General features: G+C 41.2%; 2 protein-coding genes across 3 annotated transcripts in view; both read right to left on the bottom strand.

The window, feature by feature from the left end:
* Positions 1-955: 955 nt before the first annotated feature.
* Positions 956-4,573, bottom strand: arpp19a (cAMP-regulated phosphoprotein 19a). The gene is made up of 3 exons (XM_030721938.1): positions 4,361-4,573; positions 3,149-3,271; positions 956-1,593 (listed from the first exon to the last, which is right to left on the bottom strand). The coding sequence occupies exons 1-3, from the start codon at positions 4,415-4,417 to the stop codon at positions 1,423-1,425; spliced, it is 351 nt and encodes a 116-aa protein (XP_030577798.1). The 5' UTR covers positions 4,418-4,573; the 3' UTR covers positions 956-1,422.
* A 2,995-nt stretch (positions 4,574-7,568) lies between these two features.
* atosa (atos homolog A) overlaps positions 7,569-25,284 on the bottom strand; it is a 32,345-nt gene continuing 14,629 nt past the window's right edge. The window contains exons 2-12 of one of the 2 annotated variants that reach the window (XM_030720424.1): positions 18,146-18,330; positions 15,276-15,472; positions 14,452-14,577; positions 13,864-14,275; positions 11,920-12,003; positions 11,152-11,240; positions 10,045-10,141; positions 9,714-9,872; positions 9,510-9,578; positions 8,924-9,123; positions 7,569-8,819 (exon numbers count right to left, since the gene is read on the bottom strand). In XM_030720424.1, the coding sequence (XP_030576284.1) occupies positions 8,666-8,819; positions 8,924-9,123; positions 9,510-9,578; positions 9,714-9,872; positions 10,045-10,141; positions 11,152-11,240; positions 11,920-12,003; positions 13,864-14,275; positions 14,452-14,577; positions 15,276-15,472; positions 18,146-18,330 (1,772 nt within the window). In that variant the 3' untranslated portion in view covers positions 7,569-8,665. Of the gene's footprint in view, positions 8,820-8,923; positions 9,124-9,509; positions 9,579-9,713; positions 9,873-10,044; positions 10,142-11,151; positions 11,241-11,919; positions 12,046-12,408; positions 14,276-14,451; positions 14,578-15,275; positions 15,473-18,145; positions 18,331-25,284 lie in introns of both variants that reach the window. The other variant, XM_030720415.1, reaches the window with a different exon arrangement.

Consider the following 25,284-nt stretch of genomic DNA (forward strand, 5'->3'; position numbering starts at 1 on the left):
GAAAATAAAGCATCTTATATTTTACTATCTAAACAGTAATTAGCCATCTTAAAGCACCTTAAACACACTGTATGCCTTTAATGATTAACGTAACACAAAAGTCTTGTGCAAAACTACTTTATTTACAAAACAAAATGGCACAATGTGACAGCAGGGCAGCCATATACATGCACAGCTCAGACAGATGTAGTCCTAGCTTAGAATTTTCACATCACATGTAAATTGCATCCGGCCAGTAAAAACCCCTGGAGAAGCAATACGCAGGGCCGAAGAGAATTTAAAGATAAAACTACTTTATGATTACATGAGATTATTTCCCCCAAACTTAATACACTATTTGTTCCTTTTTTTTTTTTCCATTAATGTGTACAAGACAAAGACTGGTCCCAGTGAAGGAATTAGGCTTTCAGCTAAAGATGATTCATTCGTGATGACTCTGTCGCTGGGAGAAAACTTCATCTGAAATGGAGCGGCACACAGCATAAACTTAAAAACACAGCCTTTCGTGCTTGAAAGAAAAATACCTCCTATAGCCGAGGCTTCTTGAAAGAACTACCTGCTACCAGTGTCTGAGCTGCACCCGAGCTTTATAGCATCTATTTAAACATCTGCTCGGTGCACATTAATGAATAAAAATGCAGTATGTGAAGCTTCGCCTTTGGGAGCCCTGCATCACACATGCAGTTCAAATATGACATCCTGGCCTTCAATACACGGTCCTTTAAAGCAGATACAATCATAGTGTTAATAAAATTGAACTTGGCCTCTAAATTACTCTATTTATTCAATCACTCAAACATGTTGACAGCATAATTTAGAGTAAGGTCATACAGTGAATAATACAAATCTGATGTAAAACATTCTGCCCCTGTGCCAGACAAAACAATAATTTTATTTATTTATATATATATATATATATATATATATATATATATATATATATAATATATATATATATATATATATATATATATAGACACACACACACAATCATAATCATCAGACTGAACGCCACATTAAGTCCCTCCAAACACAATATGCAGCTTCTGCTTCTCACCCCTCTTTTCACCAAGTTAACAGTCGTATCTGTTGTCCATCAGCTGTTCACACGTATCACAGGCTGCTCTTTCAGTGTACATGGACAAAGACGGAGGTAAAGAGAAGACATGAAGGAAAAGTAGGAGGACAATAACAGAGGATGGGAGACAGAGAAAAAGCTAGAAGGAGTTGAAACAAAAAAAAGATTTGATGGTATCTGCTATGTGAAGGTGTGGAATCTGGTTGGGTGGGGTCCAGGCTGGTGTGGAGAGGGCAGAGTGGCAATATGAGGCATAGGAGAGGTAATATTACATCTCTGAGACTTAAGTGTGGAGGGTTAGGAGCTGGGAGGTGCTGAAGGGGCCATCTGAGGCTGCGTGTACATCAGCCTGCCAGTTTACTGGCCACAAGAGAGGGTTTCCTTTGGGGCAGGTCCTGGGGGGTGGGGATGTGGTCCCCTGTGATCTCGGTCTTCTCTGGTGCGGCTGTCGGCAACTGTTTGTTCTTTATCTTTGCTTTAGCCATGTTGTAGTCACCCGAGTCAAAGTATTTTTGCTGCAGAGACAGAAAAGATTCAAAATTAATAAAGTGGCACCCACGAAGAAAAATAAATATATAAATAAATAAAATAAAAAAGGCTTAAATGATTCATTGTCCAGACACTCAGGGTAGGTTTGAAAAAGTAATAAAAGATATTTATTTTAATGGTCTAGACACACAAAAAACACCAACACTAGCTTTCTTCTTCATCAGGATGTAAAAACACAAATCACCATCTTTCTGGTCTCTAGGGACAATGCTAAATAACGCAGTGTTCCTCTCGTCTCTAAGGGCATCACACAAAAAATACAAATCACAAAGTCCTCTCACAGACTGCCAAAGAAACCCTGTCCTCAGAGAAGACGTACACACACAGAAGGATAAAATCCACTGTAAGATAAACACAAAAAAAGTGTAACACTAAAAACAGATAAACTCAATAACAATCTTCAACAGCACCTTCAATGCGAGAACCAGAACATCACCTCTTCAAAGAGAGTAAAATAAGATATCTAAGTCGTCATCAAAGATTAAGGGCAATAGATCCAATATGCAGGAGCAGCAGAAGCATGTTTGGTTTGCCTTTTTTGTTTAACTTTACTTCACCTTTACTTACTTGCATCCACACATTCACAATATTCATACAGCCATTCCATATTTAATTCTTTGTAAGTTTCCTTTGAATAAAATGGTGGTTATTTAAACTAAATTTTTCTGTGCAGTCTCCTTTTTGTCTGAACTCCAGGCTAGTTCATGACTCTCTTAGGGTTAAATCACTCCAATGTTGTGGCTCCATATAGTGTTCCTGAAGGTATTTCAGCATTAACTGCAGAAAAATATCTACAATGTCAGACTGTGAGTACATAAGCATCATGCAGTCTAAATGGGAGCTACCCTTTAAGGTTAAGCACAATGCACAATTAAAGTTCGCTTACAAGAAAAGTTTCTTCATTTCCAGTAAATGTGTGTATATACATTTTTTTCTTCCTGCTTAGTGCATTATCATCAAAACAAACAAGATTACTAAAATGTGCCAAAGGCAAGTTAAACATTTCTCTGGAATCTGACCACTAAGGTTAAATGATGCTGTGACATATTAAGTCCTTCAGATGGTATTGGACTATCTTCTACTGGCAGATGCTTAATTTAAAAAGTCATAGTATAAGGGAGCCAGTCACAGGTTATTAAAGCCTAAAACCATTTGTAACTGCCTACTGTCCCTGGACAGATTTTGCAACATGATAGAAGCAGAAATCCTTACATTTAATCTATAATGAAAGCAAAATTTTCCACAATTAATCTGTTTACTACTGGAGGCAATTCTGGAAAATTAACTTGCCTTATAAGTAAACAAATCACCAAAAATGCAAGTATCAGCTTCTCAGGTAAAAAGTTTTAACTCTTTTCTAAACTATGCTGGAAATATTTCTCTATTAACTTTACGTAACAAATAATACCAATAACCTGCTGGTAAGAACAGTGTACCTGCACTTAGGTAAAATGCAAAAGCTTCAAGGACTCCTCAAGTGAACCCTGAATGTTTTGCAGACAAACACAAGAGATAACTCACCCCTTTCTGTAGGCGTTTGCGAAGCAAATCCGACCCTCCAGGTTTATTTCCCAAATTTGGATATCTTGCCTTCAGCTTAGCCTCTTCTGCCTTCTCGGGACTGATCATCTTTTCCTCAACTTCCTGTAAACAAACAGAAGCATGAGAGTAATAGTACGTTCCAGATTAAGTCGGAATTTCCAAGTTCCCAGTTGGAATTTTTCATCTAAACCGCCCCCTCAACTCTCGGAAAGTAGCCCCACCAACCCCGAGTTAACAATCCAAGATGGCGGCAGTGAACGTAAAAAATAGTAAAACCGTAAAACCTTTAATCTGCACTGCCACTGTTGTGTATTTGTGTCTCGTTAAAGAAGCCACTCACAGAACACTGACCAGGCTCTATCCATGAACGTGCTGGAGCGGTGTTTTTACGCACACACACACCAAAAAAAAAGCAAAACAAAGGAAAAGAAAAAAACCCACACAAATATTGCCTCGTTTTGCTAGTGATGCATGAATGGCTCTACCCTTACTAAGAATCCTGTTTCTTGCTTTTACTGGAACGGATTCAACATCCGACTTTCGAGGTTTCTGGAACGCAACATCAGCAGCTTCAGGTCAGCACTACAGTTACGCTGACGTTTAAGCCTGCCAAAACCTTCAAATTATGACTAAAATATATACAACAACGTTTGCCAGCTGTTTATTAAACAAGTGTGCTGAAAACGTTGGTGGCAAAGGGTTTAGCGTTTAAATTCACCACTCCCGCATATTAACACTAAGCTACAAGAAGGATAAGCATTAGCATGTCCTACTAGCTAACCTAAACTCGTGTGGGTTGGACCATCGGTTGGGATTAATTGCTAAATATGCTGTAGAAACTGTACCTACCAATAGCCAGGATAGTATGTTAGTTAACTAGAGAGGCAGTAATCCAGCAGCTGTAGTTTAATGAGAATTGACACTGTGCTGAGATAAGCTAATTTTAGCAGCTGAGCTAACCAATGGTTTGAATGTCATGTCAGCGAAAACCAAAACACTGAACAGCCAAAACAAAGGGCGAATTACGGCGTAATACAAAGTACGACTACCATTATTAATCTGGGTCTCAGTAGCTGGCTTCGATTAATATGTCAACAACAACGAGCGCGAAGAGGAGGAGGAGAGGCTAAGCTAAAGTGTTACAACGAAGCAACAGTCCCCAGTGCTCGGGAGGAAATGCCGCGCGTTTACCTTCTCATCCACCGGCGTCTCCTCGGCTGTCAGCGTCTCTTCGTTATCCCCCGACATCTTTAAACAGTCGTGATCTTTGTCAGGAGACCTCTCACCAGCTGGACAAGAGATCCACGAATCCCCCGCTCGCGTGCTGCTCGCCCGCTCCGATTGTGACTCACCGAACCCACACGAGAGCTGCCGATCGCTGCCAAGCGCTCACTCCCGCACAAAATACTACGTCACATGCGGAGACACCACGCGCGGTCTCGCCGCGCACCCGCACGGGGTACCGAGTTCGGATTTAGGTTGCATAACGGTTTAAAGATCAGCTGCTGTGCACATGTGCTCTGTCATAAACCCAGATTTCAGACAATAATCCGCAGATCTGGAAGATGGTGAGCCCGGCACCGATTAATGTTGTATGATTTATTCTCTGTTTTCAAACAGCTCTCACTGCGCAAGACAAAATAAAAATTTGTCTTGCTGCTGCTGCTGCTGGGAATCTTACATTCCACCACATCCCGATGGTGGTCTATTGGAATGAGATCTGGTGACTGTGAACGTCATTTGAGTACAGTGAACCCATTGTCATGTTCAATAACCAGTTTGAGCTTTGACATGGCCCGTTGCATTGCTGGAAGCAGACACCAGGAAATGGGTACACTGTGGCTATAAAGAGATGGACATGATCAGCCACAGTACTCAGGTAGGCTGTGGCATTTAAACAACACTCAGTTAGTGCTAAGGGGCCCAAAGCGTGCCAATAAAATATCCCCCACACCATTACACCACCAGCAGCAGCCTGAACCATTGATACAGGCAGGATGGATCCATGATCTCATGTTCTTTACATCAAATTCTGATGTAACCATCTGAATGTCACAGCAGAAATTAAGACTCAGCAGACCAGGTAACGCTTTCCCAGTCTTCTATTGTCCAATTTTGGTGAGCCCGTGTATAACCTCGGCTTTCTGTTCTTCACTCACAGGAGTGGCATCTGGTGTAATCTCCTGATGATGTAGCTAATCTGCTTCAAAGATTTGAACTGTTGTGTGATGAGATATCTCTTCTGCATACCTTGGTTGTTTCGAGTTGCTACTGTTGACTTCCTGGGGTAGCATGGTGGTGCAGTGGTTAGTACTATTGCCTCACAAGGTTCAAGAAGGTGCTGGGTTCAAATCCAGCTTGGGAGTTTGTGTGGAGTTTTCAGGTTCTTCCAGTGTCTGTGTAGGTTCTCTCCAGGCTCTCTGGCTTTCTCCAACAGCCCCAAAATTAGGCTAACTGGTGACTCTAAATTGGCTGTAGGTGTGAATATGAATGTGAATGGTTGTTAGTCCTGTGACAGATTGGTGACCTGTCCAGGGTGTATCCTGCCATGTGATTAGAAATTTGGATTACTGAGTATTTGTACAGATGTACAAGTGGCCAAGTGTAGATGACAATGCTATTTTACTTTTAATTAGTTCTGATAGTTATTAACAAGTGAAAGGGGGCAGTTGGAGCACTATTTAACATTTCAGTAAGACTGATGTTTCAATCAAAAGTGTTTATCTCGATTAAAACACCTGCATCTCTGAGCTGAGACTGTTTCAAGAAAATAAATCTACTTTTTCCTGTTTGTCTGGCCATTTCTTGAATCATTTTTACTTAACATTTGTCATAACCACTCTACTCTTTCCAAAGCATCTTACTGACTCAAAGGCTTATAAACTATTCCTTTCACATCCAAACATCGTGTTGAGAACAAAGAGGATCCTTTAAGCTGAGGATGACCCATTTAATCTTTTAGATATGCTTTAGATTTCAGAAATGTATAATTTTGAAGACAGTAGAAATACCAGCAAGGTGGATCCAGTAATTATGCAAGTTGGAAGTCATGTCAAGTCCTTTTATTTAAAGGACTGTGATCTGTATTCATGATTTTGTTCTATATTTTATTATCACTTATGTATTGAAAAAAAAAATTCCATCTATTTGATGTTCTCTCTTCAGATCTAGTTTTCATAAATGCCATTTATGATCTGCCTCCTTCTCAGAGACATACTGGCAACAGGTCCAGACCCTGACAGTGACCAACAGGTGTGCCACATTTTTCAAAATACCCCCGTTTCTTAATGGAAAACCAGTATGCCTTAAGAACTGTGGAATTTTCAAAATAAAAGTCCTCAGCCACAGGACGCTATTAGGCTGTTTAAAGCCATGTTTGATTTTCAGAATTAAAGCCCTGGCAGAGGTATAGAAATTAAACAGGATTTTTTTAAATCTCACATTTTCAACACAAAAGCCTGATATTTACAAAGTAAAAGCCCCAAATTAATTTTAGTTAATGGTGTTCAGAAATGATTTTCAAAAATAAAAGCCATCAGTTATTTATGGTTTACAAAAAAATAGCTTTAGCTTAGCTTAAATGTATTCAGTTTTCAAAATAAATTACTTCAATTTAGGCTTTTTTTTTTTTTTTAACACTTTGTACTGTATGAATATCTCCTTTCAGCATTTTTTTTTTTCCAGCTAACCTATTTAGCAACAACTTTTTTACCAGCATGCAACAGACCAGGTCTGGTAGTAGCAACAATCTCACTATGAATTCTCCTGAAGCTGCATAGTCTAATGATCAGAAAAAACTGAAATGCATTTGGTCATATATGGTAACACAGACTCATTGTTCTGAGCCAGAATATTAATTTAAAAAAAAACCCTTTTTCTCTAAGTACATTGAGCAACTCATTTTTAAATGTTCATTGCACCTTAAACATAGTTCACTTTTTTGTATTCTAAGTAAAATGGTCCATGTGCACACACTTTTTATCCTCTTTTAATTACGGCCTAATGCACAAGGAATACTTTGTGACTCATCCTGAAGACTGTGCTGTGCCGTGTGTGAAAAACGTCAACAATGTACTAAAAACAAGGCCTGTCAGTAATGGATCTCAACACATGTATTTATAGTGTTCTTTTGCACCAGGATGAGTCAGTGACTACAGGCCAGTGTTTAAAATAAAATAAAATGTGTGGGATATGACAGCTGAAAAGCAGTTGTCACACCTCACACATCATTCTCGCCATCCCCACATTCTCATTTGCACCTTTTATCTTTTATTTAGCAGAAAACCAGTTACTGTTTGCACATAGAGCTGGAGGTGAGCACCGAGATGTATCAAAAGGCTGAACAGGAAACATGGCGGGAAAATTAAAACCACAAAGAGAGACAGCAGATTTTCCAGACTGCTTTAGAAGATATATAGATATATTTTTTTTTTCAGATTTGAATATTAATGTCAAAAATACATACTATGATATACAGTTTGCACTACATCATCTTAGCATGGCAGACATCACAAGTAGTAACTGAAATATTTAAATATTAAATAAACTGATGGTAAGTAAACTGAAAGTGAATGTGTAAACACTAAACTAAGGTTATTCCTTCTATTGCAACACTTCCAATAAAGTGGTTTTGTAACAGTACAAAAGTATTAGAATATTTCTATTTTCTGTTTCATTTCCAGTTATATTGAGAAAAAAAATCCACAGTGCATTTCTGATGTTCTGCAGTGATGCTTTCATGTGAGTCTATCTTGATTGCTTGTTCGGCTGTTTTTTTGTTGTTGTTTTTTTTTTTTTTTAAACTTTTCAGTGGTCCATGGTATGGGTTGCACCGCAGTCTGCCACAGGGTTCCTCCTCCGTATGAACAACCTCTGCTCCGAGTTCAGGAATCACAGGGAAACAACTGAGTTCACTTTCAGCTCTAATCTTCAAAAAATTAAAATCAGAAACTTTTATTATTAAAAGGCCATCATATTCAATTAGAAACAAATTAATCTTGATTTAACACTTAAGAGGTCCAATTAACATTTCAAATGAACAGAGTAACATCATCTCGACTTTTTCTATAATTTTTTTTGTCTTATTTCTTGTGTGTCTACTCTCCTGCCAGACGCTGAAGGGGATACACACAACAGCAGGTAAAAGTATTACCCATCAAATCTGTTAAAACATCCTGACCAGGAGTACAACATCAGAAATACACCTTAAAACTGTAACCTCTGTCTCAACCTCTCTGTTCCACGCTGTGCACTTAACAGAGAACAGGCTTCATTTCTGACGTGCCTCCCAGGATCTTAGCTTCCCCCTTTGTCAGTTTTGGATGACCCGGGATGAAACATAAGTTTGTGGACACAGGCCATGAGAGGCTTTTGACTCTGGTCCTTAAACTTCATCTCTTTTCAAGTGGACTAACGGTCTGAGTCTGTCGCTGGCATCAAGTTGTGACTAATGTTTCAGTAGTGGCCTGCTGGATGGAGGAGGGAGGGCTTCAGGCCTTAGCAGCGGGGAGAGTAGGGCGGGTCAACAGGAGACTCTGTGAAGGATTGGAGCTCGTAGGCAGCACCACTGTCCACCTCCATGGACTTCCTGGAAAACAGCAGACGGATGTCCCTATGGAGGTAGATCTTCCCAGACTTAGAGCTCTGGAACCTGGTGAAGGATGGGAGAGGGAGAAGACAGACAAAGAGCATGAAAAGGAGAGTACAAACATCAGCACCTTTTGAGTGTTCAGACAAAAATAACAACCATCTCACCTCAGGTGAATGAGGTAGCGCAAGGTTCGTCCCTGCCCCAGGGCGAGGGGTTTCCTGCTGGTCTGATTGTTTGTGTCACGACGGACGGGAACAGAGAAGGTCCTCTGGCGTAGGAAGGTCTGGTGTCCGGCTGGCATGGCTCGTAGGTCATACATCACAACAAACATCTTTACCACTGTCTTGTTAGGGTTGAATAAGGTCTGAGGGGTTTAACCAGAGAGCATGGCAGAGTTAAGACAGGTTTAAAGTCAGACTTTGTGACAGGTTTTTACTCTTTCATTTAACTATAACAAACATTTTACATTTACATGCTGTGATGAGGATACACAAAATGAGCATCACTCTGTACCTACAATCACAACAATGTAATCAGAGAATTAAGACAAAAACAAAATTCTGCACTGTAAATAAATCAAAACATGCCCCTGAATCTGCATGTTACATGATGCAGTTTCCTCTACATCCACAAGGAGTCTCCATTTCCTTTAGTTACTTACTGTAATCTGCTCTTTGTTCTCAGCCATGGTATGCTGTGATGTAGCTATATTTTGAAAACATGACTACAACTGTGAAAGAAATTCCTCACCACTTGAATGGTTCCTGATGGAGGTACACGATAGCCCCTTTTCCCCAGGGACTCCAAGTTTATCACACCCTAAGAGAAAACACATGACAATCAAAAACAGGCATACAGAAGTAATACACAGGTGCTAATATGGTTGCATCCCTAGGCTCAGGTATGCAGGTAAAAAAGGGCTAAATTATTAATTGACAGAGAAAGCAATCTTACCATATATGGTGAGGGAGCGTTGTCATCAGAGACACTGTAGAATGATACATCTACAGGTAAGGTCAGGTGACTGGGGCAGAAGGATCCACTGGCCCCGACCTCTGCTGTGAAACCCTCCACTGTCCCTAAAGGCTCCAGGCGGTAGTTCAGCACACACTCCTAATGAGACAGAGTTGAATTTTAAAAACTATGAGTATGATGATTACTCCAGGTTAATTCCTTTTGAAAATCTGATAGTTTAAGGAGCCAAAAAGGTGAAGTGGCCTTGAGTTACTATCAAAAACAATGGCTGAAGAGAACACATGATTCGGAGTCTGTTTGCATGCTATACCTCAAAGTTTCCCAACAGGCTGAGACTGGCAGGTGGAGCGCTGGCACTGAACAGCTGCTGTGACTCATCCGTGTACCCATCTCTCTTTGGACACACCCTGAAGGGTTAAAAACACACATGCTGGATCAACTTGTTTTTAAATGCATTATGTAAGAGCATCTAAAGGTATTTAAATGACACACATTCCTGGTGTGTTTTAGGTGAGATAAAGTGACCTCAGACTGGCTTCTATTTGTGTGTAAACAAAGGGAGTACCTTGAAATACTTGTTACGCCGAAATCCTAATTCACTAAAAGCACAAAGAAAGACATTTGTGTGCACAGATCACACATATAAACCTTACATATGATTGTTTTCCCCCATCAATAAACTGCTTTTGGCTAAATATAAACAGTATCATATAATGCCTTTTAAAAACCTCAACCGAACTGCTTGTTTAGCAGCTACAATGACCTTTCACCCTAGAATACAAAACTCTTCAAGCATCTGCTGTATAAAAAAGCAGCACTGAGCTCCCACCCACATCTGCTGTGTGTAGGCAGAGCCATGAATCTCTGTGTATATAAAGCCAGTTCAGTACTGTCTGCCATTTTGAGCTGAATGTGTGCATTTCTAGATGCAGTCACAGTACAGCAGAGCTTCAGCAGGTGGCACTGTGAGAGGAAAAGTCAGCAGACCCAGCTCTAGCTCTCTGCGAAGCTGCTATGGTCTCCCCTCTTCTCAAATAGCCATGCAATGCTGATTTATGCAACTGTTTATCCAAGGCTACTGTTTCTAAGGGTGTGATTAAATCTTCTCTAATCACAATGACAATATGAGCTCTAAACAAAATACCTCTATCCAAGAGTTTTTCTTGATATTTGTTAGCAATAGTAAACGCTGTAATGCTGCAAAGTGAGACAACAATGTAGGTTTTAAAAATCATGATGAAAAGTATGAGTAACTAGATCCAGATGGTACTGTAATTAACACATAATGTGGGAGGCAACTGTAAGACAAAAGACTGCATTGTAACTAGTTAAAGTGCCCTGAAGTTATCTTCTTGGACAAACAGAGTTGGAGAGTATAAACTTTAATAACACAGTTCCCAGGTAAGAAAGTGCATACCTTTTCCCAGAGGCCCAAGGCAAACCCTTACAGCCAGCCACAGAGGTGTCCAGGTCAAAGTAGCCTGTTTGACTTTTCCTCTGAGGAACCTGTAGCAGACACACAGGACATGATTAACGCAGAGCAGGTGCTGCTGGTCTGGTTTGGTGGCAGCTGGTACAACAAGACTGAGATTGTAAAAGATATATATAAATTTTTTAGAACATTTTAACTTGATGTTTTTAGATCACAGGATCGATAATGACAGGAAAAGGTACTGCATGAAACCTACAGCTATTAAAATACTTTCAAATAATGTGTGAGTTTGTTGATGGTGACACTTAAATGTGTGTGTATATATTTGAGTGTTTGTACGGTATGTATGAATGTGTTAAGACAGGAAACGGTGATGATGAAACTTAATGTGGTAGATGAGATGCCTCATGTACCGCCATGTATGTACATTAACTAAAAAAAAAACCCTACTCTTTAGCCCAGCAGCAATAAAAAAAACAGCTCTCTTAATCACCAACATTTAAAGTACTGTTGTATTTTCACTGGAGAAGCTCTGTGAGTAATGCTTCAGATGGAAACATGAGGTGGTGAGTGTGGTGTTATGACAAAGAATGGCATGGACTCTGACAGTGACTACTAAGCATGGCTAAAACATTAGGTAAGCATACATCTGACTCAAGTGTATTCTCAGCAAATGTTCAACCATTTCATTTAGAAGATGCATGAAGCTACTGTGCATGAGTGCGTGTGTGTGTGTGTGTGTGCTTTTCTTACAGGGCTGGAGAGCAGAGGCAGGCCGGTGCAGGGGTGGAAGGCCTTGGTTGCTGTGGCGTCTAATGAGTGGCGATTCTGTTTCTTCCAGCTGTTGCAGGGACGCAGAGGGGAGGGGCTTGGAGCTCGCTGGAGATGGAGAGGGAATAAATTAAAACAGGTTTCAAGTGGACAGGTGAACTGACATCTGCTTATTTCACAAATTTGTTTGTGAAATAAAGGAGCACTTTTCTGGATAAATGAACTTAGATTAAAAAAACAATACTGTTACACAGGTGCACAGCAGATATAAAGCTATCGCCAGTTAGCATAGCTTAGCTTAACATAAAGCCTGATACTTTACTACCTCAACATCATCACTTTTCATTTGTCTTATACATGTAAGAGAGTGATTAGTACAGGTGTGACACCTGGAGCAATTGTTGATTACCAAATAGGCTATCACACAAGTGTATGGACAAACAATGCTCATTAGAGAACAAAGTCTCTTACAAGGACAGTAGGAGGTGGAGTCATAGCTGGACTTGATGTGCTGGAGCATCCAGAATCCAGGGGTGCCTGGTTCTCATCCTGGAGGGCAGGGGCCTGGGCTGATTTGCAGTTCTGCATTTGCATTTGGGACTGAGGCTTGCTGTGGTCATGGCTTCTGTTACAGTTCATGGTTGGGCTGGCATCATCGCAAGTCCAGTAAGAAAACTGGGCATGCCTGGAGCTATTTTCAAGGATGGGGGAGGCAGGGGGGGATTCATGGCTGCTGGGTGTCCTGACTCTGAGCTTTTCCTGTGGGGGAGTTCGTAAACGCTGACCAGCCTGTGCGTGGCACTGGCCTCTGAATAAGGATTCTTCAAGTGTAGACTGAGCACCATTTTGGGCCCGGGTAGAATGGCATTCAGCACCCCGATCAACTCGGGGCTTGTCTGTGCAAACAGGTGTGTGTGTGGCAGCTGTGTGCGTGCTGCCTCTGTGAGGTTCGTGGCTGGGTATGTGGCCGTTGGTGTAGCCATTGGTGGCAGTGTGTGAGGCCTGGGGGATGTGTGTGGTGTGTGAGTATGTGCGGACTGTGTGTGTCACTGTTGTTGTGTGAGTATGGTGCAGAGGGCTGCCGCTTCTGCTGTGTCTGGGAGACAGAGCGGGGACAGACAATCTCTCCTGGATGAGCCTAGTAATGTCTTGAACTGCCTGGGCAATGAGGGAGCTGTCTGTCTCCCTCTCCCTGTCTATCTCCTTCTCTCTCCCTGTCTCCTTCTCCCCATTCCTCTCCTCTTCTCTATCTCTTGTCTCAGTCATTTTCAGCTTCCTGCAGGCTGCAGGTTTAGGGGAGGGGCATTCCCATTTCCCAAAAGAAGTGTCAGTCACAGGTGTGTTGAATGGAGTGGGCCACACACGTCCCACAGACTCATAGGGCGGTACCTCAGTCTCTTTGGTCTTACTGGCAGTTACATCATCATGGTTACTGCCCCACGTGGCTTTGGGAGGGTTGTCGGAAGCAAACAGGCCAGGAGGGAGTGGGGGTGCTGTGGGGTCACAGAAATTGAGCCTTTGTGCAATGCGGGCGATCACTTCCTGTCTCTCTTGCAGCAGGGAACCAATCAGAGGGTTTGTTTCGGGGGCAGCAGGCCTTGGGGAAGGACAGCGGGGTGGCTCAGCCATGGAAAAATTCTTAAATGCTCTCAGAGGTTCAGGGATGGCATTCTTTGACCTCTCATTGTTGTTGGTACAAGAACCATAATCCTCTACCTGTGTGGGTTCAGATGAACCATTGAGGGTTGAGTACAGCCACTTCCCCGCTTTACTTGTGGGAAGTGGGGAAGGGGAAAGGGAGCGGGAGGGTGTGGGGGAGTGAGAGGGCCTGTGGAACAGTGGAGAGCCCTGACGTTGGGGGCTGTTGCCCTGTGGGAGCTCTCCGTTCTGATAAGAGTGATTTTCAGCAGGCTCCTGGGTCTTCTTGCTGAATGGATGTGGCACAGATCTGTGAGGAAGACTGTTAATGGGGATGTTGTTGATGGGGAGATTGGGAATGGGTAAGCCATTGAGGAGAAGGTTGGACATGGAGTTGGAGCTCTTGCTGTATGTATTAGAGTTGTTTAGGAGATTGTCTTTACTGGTGTCCTGGTTCTTTTTGAGGGTGGGCAGGCCACTATGGCTGTTAAGGTTTGGGCTGAGGCTGGGAGTCTTGCTGTAAAGTGGAGGAAGGCCAGTATGGATGCTGCAGGCCAGGGTGGGATAGGTGGGTTGTCTGGGGAGTGACTGGACACGGACCTGCAGTGCAACACTCTGGGAAACATTGGGGACTGGGAATATGTGCTCTGAAGGTGGCTGGGAAAACTGCCACACCAAGTCCTCATCAGCAGCACTGATCCTATTGGATGAGAGATCATGATTTAATAAACAAGGTCCTGTTACACTGTTACACCTTAAAACACTTAGGAATTATCTGAGCTGTAATTTTGCACAAAAAATCTACACATGTATACACTAGTATGGAAGCCTGACCGCCCACCAGTGTGCAAGTCTTCAGTGAGTGTTACATCTGACCTGTACAGGATGTTTCTGGGGACGATGCCATGGGAGGCACTCAGCCAGGCGCTGAGCTGGGAGAAAAAGACATAAGAACGAACAGCCAACAGCAGGGTCTTCTCCTCAATGAAACGGTCGCCGCTTCTATTAAAAACAGGTGGAAGTGTGCCAGTATGTCAGGTTAATGAGAAAAGGATGTGTATTTTCTTTCAAACACAGTTCCGTGTTCCTACACATGTGAGTAGGAAAGTAGGCCAATATGTCAGGCTAATTAACTCCCTGAAACCCACGCCCGTTAACAGCATTTTTTATTTTATGTTTACCATTACCATTTACGTTGACATTGTTTTAGTTTCTGCTTCCTTTAAAGCTTTTTCCTTTGCCACTGTTGCCACTATTTGACTGCTCATCCAAAATGCAACTTAATGTGTAATTGAACAATTTTATCAATAATAACAATTTTGCATTCCATTAAATTCATGTCTTTCCCAGCTACAGTCCTGACAGTATCAAATAGTCCTGAGAGCAAGAAAACAAGTTGTGTTCTCGTAGCCTGAGCAGACAGTTTCTTGAACGCTTTCAACTCTAACTTCAGTTTTTTAGAAACAAAATCTTGCCTGCACAAGAATGCATTTGTGCTTAATACGATACTGCATCAGCAAAACAAAATGTCAAAGTAAGCAGAGCATATGACAGCACCACAGAACAAACATATGCTTCTTTGTTTCTTGTATGGAAAAAGTGGATGACGTACTTTATGAAAAGTGACTAATGGGAGCTTTTCTTGCACGCTTATGTTAAAAAAAAAAAAAAAAGTACAACTGTGTATGTGTGTCTCGTACTGTCTTGGAACTGCCTGCAAGGTCCATCTCTCCAACAGCAGTGCATCTTGTTTGATGACTGGGTCACTGATGAGATCACTCGGGGGGCACTCGTCGCCATAGCAACAGTCTGGAAGGAGCATGACCTCGATCATGATGGGGATGTTGTTCCTCCAAAGAAGGATCACCTCAGAACGGGTTCTCCTCGCCTGCCGACACTGGGCACACATACATCCGCAGACAAAGGTGAGCGGTTAGTGTTCATTAGTGACTTTCAACACCAAAGTTAGGAATCGCCAAAGTTAGGAGCACAGCAGGTGGGGCTCAGAGAAGCTGAGTGAATTCATGCTAATAACCCCTGGATATAAACAATAATAATAATTAAAAAAAAAATTTCTTTTTATCCTGCACTACAGTTCTAGTGACAGAGAAATATACTGTAGACTCAGTTTATTAGGTACACCTTGCAAAAATTACAGCAGCCTAACACATAACAAAATTAGAACTCTGTTGACATCTTGTAACTATATAATTATTAAGAATCATTAATGTCTTCATTAATATAATGCACAGCATGTATCCTATTTGATTAGAGAGGCTCCATTATCACTTTTGAAGCAGAAACATCCTCTGTTAACATGGAGACATTTTTATGTGACAAAATCTTTAGGACTATCAGTTTTACTTTATAACATGGAACTGTGGCTTTAAGACCAACGTATTCTTCCAAAATGTCTGTCTGGTTTTATTAGGGTCATAAACTGTTGTGTGCCTTGGGGCTTGCTCTGGGTTATGTGATGATGTAACTGTAAGAAAAGGTACACAGCTACACACTACAATGTAAACAATATATTGCCATAACTATTCACTCACCCAACCAAATAATTGAATTTCTTGCTATTTTTGGTTGTGATTATGATGTGCTCGACCCCTTGATTCCACTGAAAGGAGCTCTTAATGCTTCAGCATACCAAGATATTTTGGACAATTTCATGCTGCCAACTTTGTGGGAACAGTTTGGGGATGGCCCCTTCCTGTTCCTACATGACTGTGCACCAGTGCACAAAGCAAGGTCCATAAAGACATGGATGAGTGAGTTTGGTGTGGAAGAACTTGAGTGGCCTGCACAGAGTCCTGACCTCAACCAGACAGAAGACCTTTGGGATTTATTAGAGTGGAGACTGTGAGCCAGACCTTCTCATCCAGCATCAGTGTCTGGCCTCACAAATGCGCTTCTCGAAGAACGGTCAAAAATTCCCATAAACACACTCCTAAACCTTGTGAAAAACCTTCCCAGAAGAGTTGAAGCTGTTATAGCTGCAATGGGTAGGCTGACATCATATTAAACCCTGTGGATTAGGAATGGGATGTCACTCAAATTTATATGCAAGTGAAGGCAGATGAGCGAATACTTTTGGCAATATAGTGTATAATATAGTGTACAAGGAGAGTTGCAGTAAAACCTCAGCTGTGAATCTGTAAGATAACAATTAAAAAGAATTCAGGGAAGTGTATATTGGATAAACCGGAAAAAACAGTATTCTGCCCAGCTCCAGGAAAGCCTGCTTTTAGTTTACATAACAAAGACTGCATGAGTAGCTGTGCACATTGCTTAAAAGAAAGGAAAAATTATGTGCCTGAAGGGGGATAGGAAAGTCATCAAAATCAGTTTTCAGAGTTTTGTGCCTTTTACACATCAATTTCTGGTAAAATGTTGACAAGTGAGGGGTGGTGCAAATGCACATGTTATAAATATTGAGGTGGCTGTATCTTCTGCTTACAGGCCAGATTGACAGTGGTTATAAAGCCAACTGTGACTTGAATGTTCTCCTTTTTGTGCTCTCTGGCTTCCTCCCACAGTCCAAAGACATGCAGTTAGTGGGTTTAGACTATGAAGTATGGATGTGAGTGTGAATGGTTTTTTAACCTGCCCAGGATATACACTGCCCTCTATGGCAGCTAGGATAGGCACCCCCGCAACCCTGAATTGGAAAAGTGGAAGAAAATCGATGGATGAATGGATGGTGATTCCTGATGTTAACATGAAAGGTGGCTCTAAAATGCATTAGTCACACTTTTCTCACTCAGAAACCATAGTCTAGATAATTAACTTCTAAAGCTATACAAAAATAAATTGACACTAATATTTTCTGCATTGGGATATTGTACCTTAGGTCAAGCTTTTTAACCAGCTGCTTAAAGCCCTGCTTTTCTACCATGTAACTACATCACTAATTTCCATCTACCCTTTGCACTTCCTGTAATAGGAAGTCTAACTAGCGAGTACTGCAGTGGCGCTCGGTGGAGTAATTTGTTTACATTTGGGTTGCACATCACCAGTTGTACTTGATGGTTTGTTGTTTCCACCTTTAGCGGGAACAGTTTCCTTGCACATTTTGCAAAGCACTGTGCTTTGTTGGAGGTTGTTGAAGTAGCTCCCTTTTTAGGTACTAAAACGCCATCTGAGGGTGACACACAGCTCTCAGAAATGTCTGGGCTCATCTTGTTGTTGTGTGCACCAGGGAACGTAATTACATGGCATTACTATAGCAATAATATCATATGACAAAACATTTTTAATCACGTAAAAATTTACAGCAGTATTATCGCGGGTGATATGAAATGGCACAGCCCTAGTGGTCACGTAAATACTGAGTTTACCCATTACTGATCCACAGGGTACCAAAGCAGTTCTACTTTACAAATACAAAACATAAAACCTACAGCTCCTTTTAATATATACATACAGCCATATTCTTGATGTGCAAGACTTAAAAAAACAAACAAACAAACAACCCCCCCCCCCCCCCCCCCCCCCCCCCCAAAAAAAAAAGTAGAGGACAGTGCCAGAGAACTTGATGCCCTGCACAGATTTATGTAAAAGGTCTTACCTGGGGTAATTTGTCGCTGCATTCATGCTTGTGAAGAGGAGGCATGGCTGACTGGGCTGGCGGACAATGTAGCCCCTCAGTCCTGCCCTTCACAGAATACTCTGGTGTCCTTCCCTCTGTGATGAGTAAGGTCAGGAACACCAGGAACTCCTCTGCATCGTACTCAAAAAACTCCTCTGTTGCATCTAGACAAGACAAAGGAACAGAGGGTCAGCAGATGCTATATAACAACTTCACATTCAAACAAAAAATGAGGGACCAGCTTTGGGAAGGAGCAATTAATAAACAAACAAACAAAAAAACAAATAAAAAAAAAAACAAACTAATGTACCCAAACCAGAAAGCCACCTGTTCTGCAGTGATACATGCTTGAAAATGGCAATTTAACTTGGACTGGAAAAACCTGTTTAAAGAAGGGGTGTGGGGCAAGGCACTGAATGACACAAGTTTTCCAGTTTGGCCACTTCAAAGGAATATATTTAGACTATCCATGTCAGCTGAGCTGTTGGGTGAAGCCACACACTGATTGTTTCTTCACTACGCGGCACGCACACAAACATGAGCCACACTGATGGTGACATCATTAATATTCATTGGAAAAACATTTACGAACAAAACCAGTTACATGGGAAAAACAATAAGAGAGAGTGCTCCACCAGTTTCGTCAGGGGCCATGGGTGGGGATGGCAGGACAGAGCAGGACCTTTCACTGGACGAGGCTATTCCCATCTTACAGTTAAAATTAACAGCTATATAAGAGCACAAAAGACAGCTAAATGTTACAACCAAATTTCAACTCATGCTAAGCCACTTTTAAGCCAACAGGTGACTTAAAAGTTGCAGATGGGTCAGTCAGATAATACAAAATTGGCTCATCTGTCTTTTTCCACAACAAAATTAAACAAATCCCACTGTTTGGGTTATAAATGAACTTAGATCTTAAGGAGGGTATTTTTAGCACACAGTGAAAGAGCCTGTCTTAGCTCTCCATCTCCTGCACTTCTCCAGAGAAAACTCCCAGAATCCCACAGGAGGTCAGCTGATGCACAGCAGCACAAAGAATCACTGCTTTCTTTGTCTGATGCACAGAAGGTGCCTGCACATATAATCTCTAAAGGTCTAAATATTTGAACCAGCAGCAAACCAAACTGAAGTCAAATTTAGGTGAAAACACCTCTATGTTTTTCCTTGTTTTTACTATGAGCATGCCAGGTCCTCCCAAGAACATAAGTGCAGAAGCACATAAACACACCCTGTCCTCCTCCCACCAGAGCAGGGCTGGCTACAACAGAGTCCCACTCAGCTGGCTATGCAGAAGCGTGAGCTATGAGCTGCTGCTGTATATATGTGTGTGTATGTGCATATCACAGCCAGCCAGCCAGTCACACACATTCCTCTCAGGGAACTCCTCCTACATGCCTTTGAGCTGCTGCTGCACGTGGAGAGAGATGCAGTCCAATACAAAACATGAGGAAGGAGGGATGGGAGGAGGGGGGGTCTGTTAGCCAGCTGTAGGCTGAATAAAAGCAGGGTAAGGAGATGGAGAGGGAGGCTATATTCAGAGACAATCTCCTTTTCTTTAAGGGTTGAATCAGAACTATCTGAACAAAGGGAGCAGGAGCCCAACAGTGAGCTAGAACAAGAGAGCAAGAGACAGGAGCAACGGGGTAATATATGACAAAGGTCAACATTCAAGGACACAGTCTCTTGTATTTACATGAGAGCTGGCCTGCACACACTGGATATGGTGGGTTCTGGCTGGCTGATTTGCAGCCACGGTTTGATGTTCCTTGTCGGTCAAAGAGGCTCCTGGTACTAATGTGATCTGGGCTAAAGGTGACAGTCAAGAGCAAAATGAAGCATGGAGTGATGAATTGGGGGTGGTTAAGTGATTAAGTGAGCAGAGAGAAAAAACAGCCTCTGAGAACTTGTGTGCTGAACCCCCTCCTTGAACACACACACAGCCCCCAATTTATATGTGCACACAGTGGGTGTCAGATTACTTCGTTCTAGGAAAGCCAGACTCAGAAACACATACACCCCTAGAGCACATATGGCAAAAACACACATGAATGCTAACAAACAAGGACATCACAACACACGACATGCAACCAAAGACCAGTGACAGAGGATCGGGTTAAGGGGCCTAGTCTGCCTATGTGTAGATGAGAGCTGTCATTCATTTAAAGGATAGCGCCTGAATAGAGCACTCCTATGAAGCTTTCTGGAGAAACAGGTTGAGATATTTTCCTTTCTCACATGTAGCAGAAAATAGCCCTGCTTTCAGTAGTGGGAATACTTTAAAGACATTCAGACCACTGAAAATAAACTGCATTTTCATGAGGTTTCTGGTGGGGCTGTAAAAAAAAAAAAAAAAAAAAAAAAAAAAAAAAAAATCACTCTATAATATTCCTCTGTTAATATCCAAGTTTTTTTTGTTTGCCAGTCATTAAGCCTACAAGTTCAAGGCTCAATCCTGCCATTTCCTTCCCCTCATCTTCCACTTTCCCACTGGACCACTACTGATTCATTCTCACCTCTCCATCCTTTCAAAAGATTAATTTTTGTCTCTCACTAGTTGCATGCGGTTTGAATTAATGTGTATCTGCGAGACGTCGTTCCCTTCTTCCTTCAATTTGTCTTTGAATCCCCTATGTGTGTAAATGATGTTCTTTAGTCTACATTGGTCTCCTTAAATTGTTTTAGAGAAGAACCATAGCAACTACTAACAGTGCTTGAGAAATGCAAACAGAAAACAATCAGGTTCAGGTCCAGTGACGCTTCACTGATAAATTCTGCACTAAGCAAACCCAAACACTAATACATGTACACACAGTGGAAAATGTTGTTTTCCTCTGTTCCATGTGATCTCTCCTCCATCTCCTGATCATGTGTGATGTGAATTATGTAACAGGCTGGATTAAGATTCAGGTGTCTTATTATTAGACCTATGACCGCCTGCCACCAAGTGCAGCCTGAGTCCGCCTACAGATTGGCTGGTTCAACACACACACACACACACACACACACACACACACACACACACACACACACACACACACACGCACACGCGCACACACAATCACAATCACATACACACCTCTCAGCTGTGTCCATCTCCTTGAGCCAAAAGATCAGTATAGAGTCATGTGGGATGGAAAAAGGCCTCCAGGACAAGAGCAGAGGGGTCAACCCCGACAGCCAATGCTGTCGTCACAGTAAAGTGCCTTAGCAACCTCTTCAGTGTGCGTTTGTGTTGCATGTGTTGCAAACAAATTCCTACACTTAGTTCTGTCTTTATAAAGTATAAAATATAGCCTAGATAAATGTTTACACTGTGTACCCAGTAGTATTGATGAAAACAGAAACAGATGGCATGACAGAGGGAGACAAAGACAGAATGTAAGAGATGCACACACATTTAGATAAGATGACCCATTAGTCCGTACATCCATGGCCACGCACTCATTGTGAAGCTCTCCCTCTTTCTATGGCCAAAGCTACTCTGCTTTCTACACATACAAACATTCAAACACATACACTCACAGCTAATTTGAATGCTGTGTAAGTACCCATATGGTCACCACTCTCATCCTCCTCTGCACAGCCATTGCTTTACTCTGTATGTGCCACTTCCACAGGAGCATGGTTAAGGAGACCTATTCTGTGATACATAAACCACTATTATAATGGCGGATACGCCTATTAGATATGATCAAAGTTTAAAATAATGAGGTCAGCATATGCTTTTCACAGTCAGTTTCATATAGTTTTTTTTTTTTCCTTCCAGTTTTTGCTCTGTATGATTTTAATGAGAAGGGCTATCCCTAATATGGTCATGTCAGGCACACAACTCTGCCTGTGAGCACAGAAGCCCCACCCACCCTGCTGTTCGAGCTTTCTGTGTATGAGGGGCAGCCAATGAGAAGGAAGTTGGGTAAAGGAAGGAGGACGTGAAAAGCTTTTTTTTTTAGACACAGGATTAATTAACTAAGCTAGATTTGTATTGTTTTGAACTGTGAATCGTGCAAAGCTACTCTAGTAGATTAATTAGCTAATGAATATTTTCACCACTGACTAATCGACATTTCTTTTTCTTTTCATATAATCCATTTTCAATGAAATGCCAGAGAACAGTTCCTACTCACCAAAGGGTCATCTTCATATATCCAATCCACAAAAGTTTTGTTCACTCTCTTGTGTTAGAAAAAACATGAAATCCTGATATTTAAGATGTAGAAACAGTAGCTATTGCATATGTGCTTAAAAAATGGCTAAAATATTCACTTTATTCCCAAAAGTGAGGTGGAGGTGACTGTAGATAAAAGCCAGTGGCAGAAAAGGAAAATTCACACATTAAAGTCATCATGGGAATTCAATAATGCAGAGTTCACCTACCTAAAGCTGGACTACTGATTATCCAAAAAGAGAGTATAGCTTGCACAAAAAGGGGATAACATACTGCAAGGCAGCAGCCAGAGTTCACAAAGAGAAAGACAGAAGGTCTGCAGAGATACTGAAGGAGACAGATGACTGAAGGGCAAAGAGGAAACCTACAGTTAGTTCAAAGGGCAGACAGGAAGTCATTTTAACCATGTTTTCAGTTAACTGTCTGTCAAGTGATTTTCATTCAAACGTTTGAACCTTGATAAAAAAAAATTTAAAAAAAAATTAAAACTATAAAGAGAATTAGGTGACACTTGTCTCAGCTGAGTTCCTGTCAAAGCACATCCACAGGAAAAAGAAACAGAAAAAACTCTAAAGAAATGTCAGTTATTCTGTAAATGAGGCAGGTCTTAAAGATGAGAACAGCACAAACACATACCATGTCATGCACTGCGAGTATTTTCAATTTTACACCGTGGACTTCTTTGATTTTCTCTTAATTAATCTGTGAGTGTAATACTTATTTTCCAATAAAGAGGGAAAAAACAAAAAACAAAACATGATTCAACATTTATATAACAACAACAAAGATCAATCAGTGGGTGTTTCACTTGCCATTGTATAAAATGTCTAATATTAGAATCAACTTGAGAAGCATGAGAAAAGGGAACAGTAAATACACATTTTCTTTAAAAGCCCTGTAAAAATAATGAGTAACTCATAGTAATCACTGAGTTTCCTCCACTGCTCTAGTGGGGCTGAGTCAATTTTCTCAAGATGAATAAACAATAAAACTCTGAACAAAGATCTGTACAAGTGGACCAATTTCTTGAGAAAACTCAAGCAAGCAAAGACACAAAAAGGGTATTTGCAACTTCTGAAAGTTAAAATGCTCAGTCTTGGTCTTGATGCTTAAAATCTTTTGAGGTTTTAAGTTGATAAGTCTAAGACATTTGATTTTTTTGGGACCTGCAGACTTCAGATAACCAGCCAGCCGGGAGGCAGTGCATTAAGGCAATTTCCAGGCTGCTTCAGCACAGCAGTGGCAGCAGTCTGTTGGGCTCACTGAGGTGTGTCAGCTTAACACACAATGATATCTAACTCTTTCTGAATGGAGCCAAACAGAGAAGGTTCAGTCTTTTCAATCACAAATTTCTTATTCTGATCAGGTACAGCTGTGGATGTCCTCGATACTTGAACAATTCAAAGTAAAGGTTTTTTCTGGCTGCACTCGCACCTCTTAGTCATCACTGCATGAAATATAAATTAAAAATGTGATGCAGTAATGACCTCACCTTCAATCATGCATAGATTGGACATAGCAGATGTGCCAAGTACTCTAGGGCTTGCAAGATATAGCCAACTGATTTTTAAGCCAGAGTTTTGCGGAACACAACGCTGCAGTTCTATAATGTACAGTATGCATTATTAAAGGGATCAGTAGAATAAAACAAAGCACTGGTTTTGTTTTTGTGTCATATGATGTAAAAAACAAACAAACCTGTGCATCAGTAATGGAAAAATAAAGAAATAAACATATATTTAATAGCAGTTCCATTAAATTAGGGTGAGAATCTACTGTGCTGAATGCAGTTTCATTCAAAGGAGAGATTAAATAAAAGCAGCATATGTCACATCTTTTTTTTTTTTTTTTAAACCATAGCTGCAACAGCATCAACACCAGTAACCAAAGGAAACAGCACCACAACATATGATATGGTGCATTGCTGGTGCAAAAGTACATCTAACAGAGCACCATCACAGTTTCTCTAATGTTCAAAAAGACATTACAAAATGCAATATTTTAATTATCTAGACACAACTGTACTCTGGATTTTGCATTGGGGAAAACTGAGATTCCCCTTTTTAAATTTTTAAAAGAATTTTGCAGCCCTAATACAGATATAAAGACACACTCGCAGCTGCCTTTACAAGACCGTTCTTCTATGCTAAATCCCTTTACTGCAGCCCCCAGTGTGATAAATATAGACACAACTTGGTAGCTCTCGTTCTGTTTTTCTCTCTCTTATTTTAAAGTCAAGGTTCCCACAACCAACTATTTGATGACTTAGTGATGGCGTCTGCTATGAAAACCCATATTAGAAACTGCTAAAGTGGAGAGAGCCTGAAGCCATACATTACTGAAAGATAAGAATAATTATCAGTATTACAAGACTGTGAGAAAAGTTCCAACAGCCACAAGTTACTTGCTGAAATGCTGACATCCATACAATTCTACTCCTTTGATTTCTACATATTCTAGCTGTTATGCTGAGCTATCACAATACAGACAACTTTATGGACTATTTCTGAAGGGGCTCCCCTAAAATCCACCACAAAGCTGTGCTTATGCAAGCAGCCTGATGTCCACTATGCAACTACCCAAAACCATGAAAGCACATTTTCAGCTTCAAAGTATACAAATGCTCTGGTGGCAAAGCAGGTGGCACATTTGAAGTGTCAGCAGCTCCGGCAACTGCATTTCCACCACTATGGGAATTGTTTGCAAGGCTGGTTTTTTTTTTGTTTTGTTTTGTTTTTTTGTGTGTGTGTGTGTTCCATGGCTAGTTCTGCAGTTTGACTGACTATATTTGGAGGCCAGGTGGTTTACAGGACCAAACTAACTGTAACTATGCCGCCTTTACATCTGAAGGATCACAACTATCTGTCCCAAAATATATAAAATGCTGCAGAAAAAGTATTTACCCCTCTTCTGGATCTTGTCCTGACATATGGCATAGAAACTGAAGACT

Source organism: Archocentrus centrarchus, chromosome 3 (genome assembly GCF_007364275.1).
Source record: "Archocentrus centrarchus isolate MPI-CPG fArcCen1 chromosome 3, fArcCen1, whole genome shotgun sequence".
Lineage (NCBI taxonomy): Eukaryota > Metazoa > Chordata > Actinopteri > Cichliformes > Cichlidae > Archocentrus > Archocentrus centrarchus.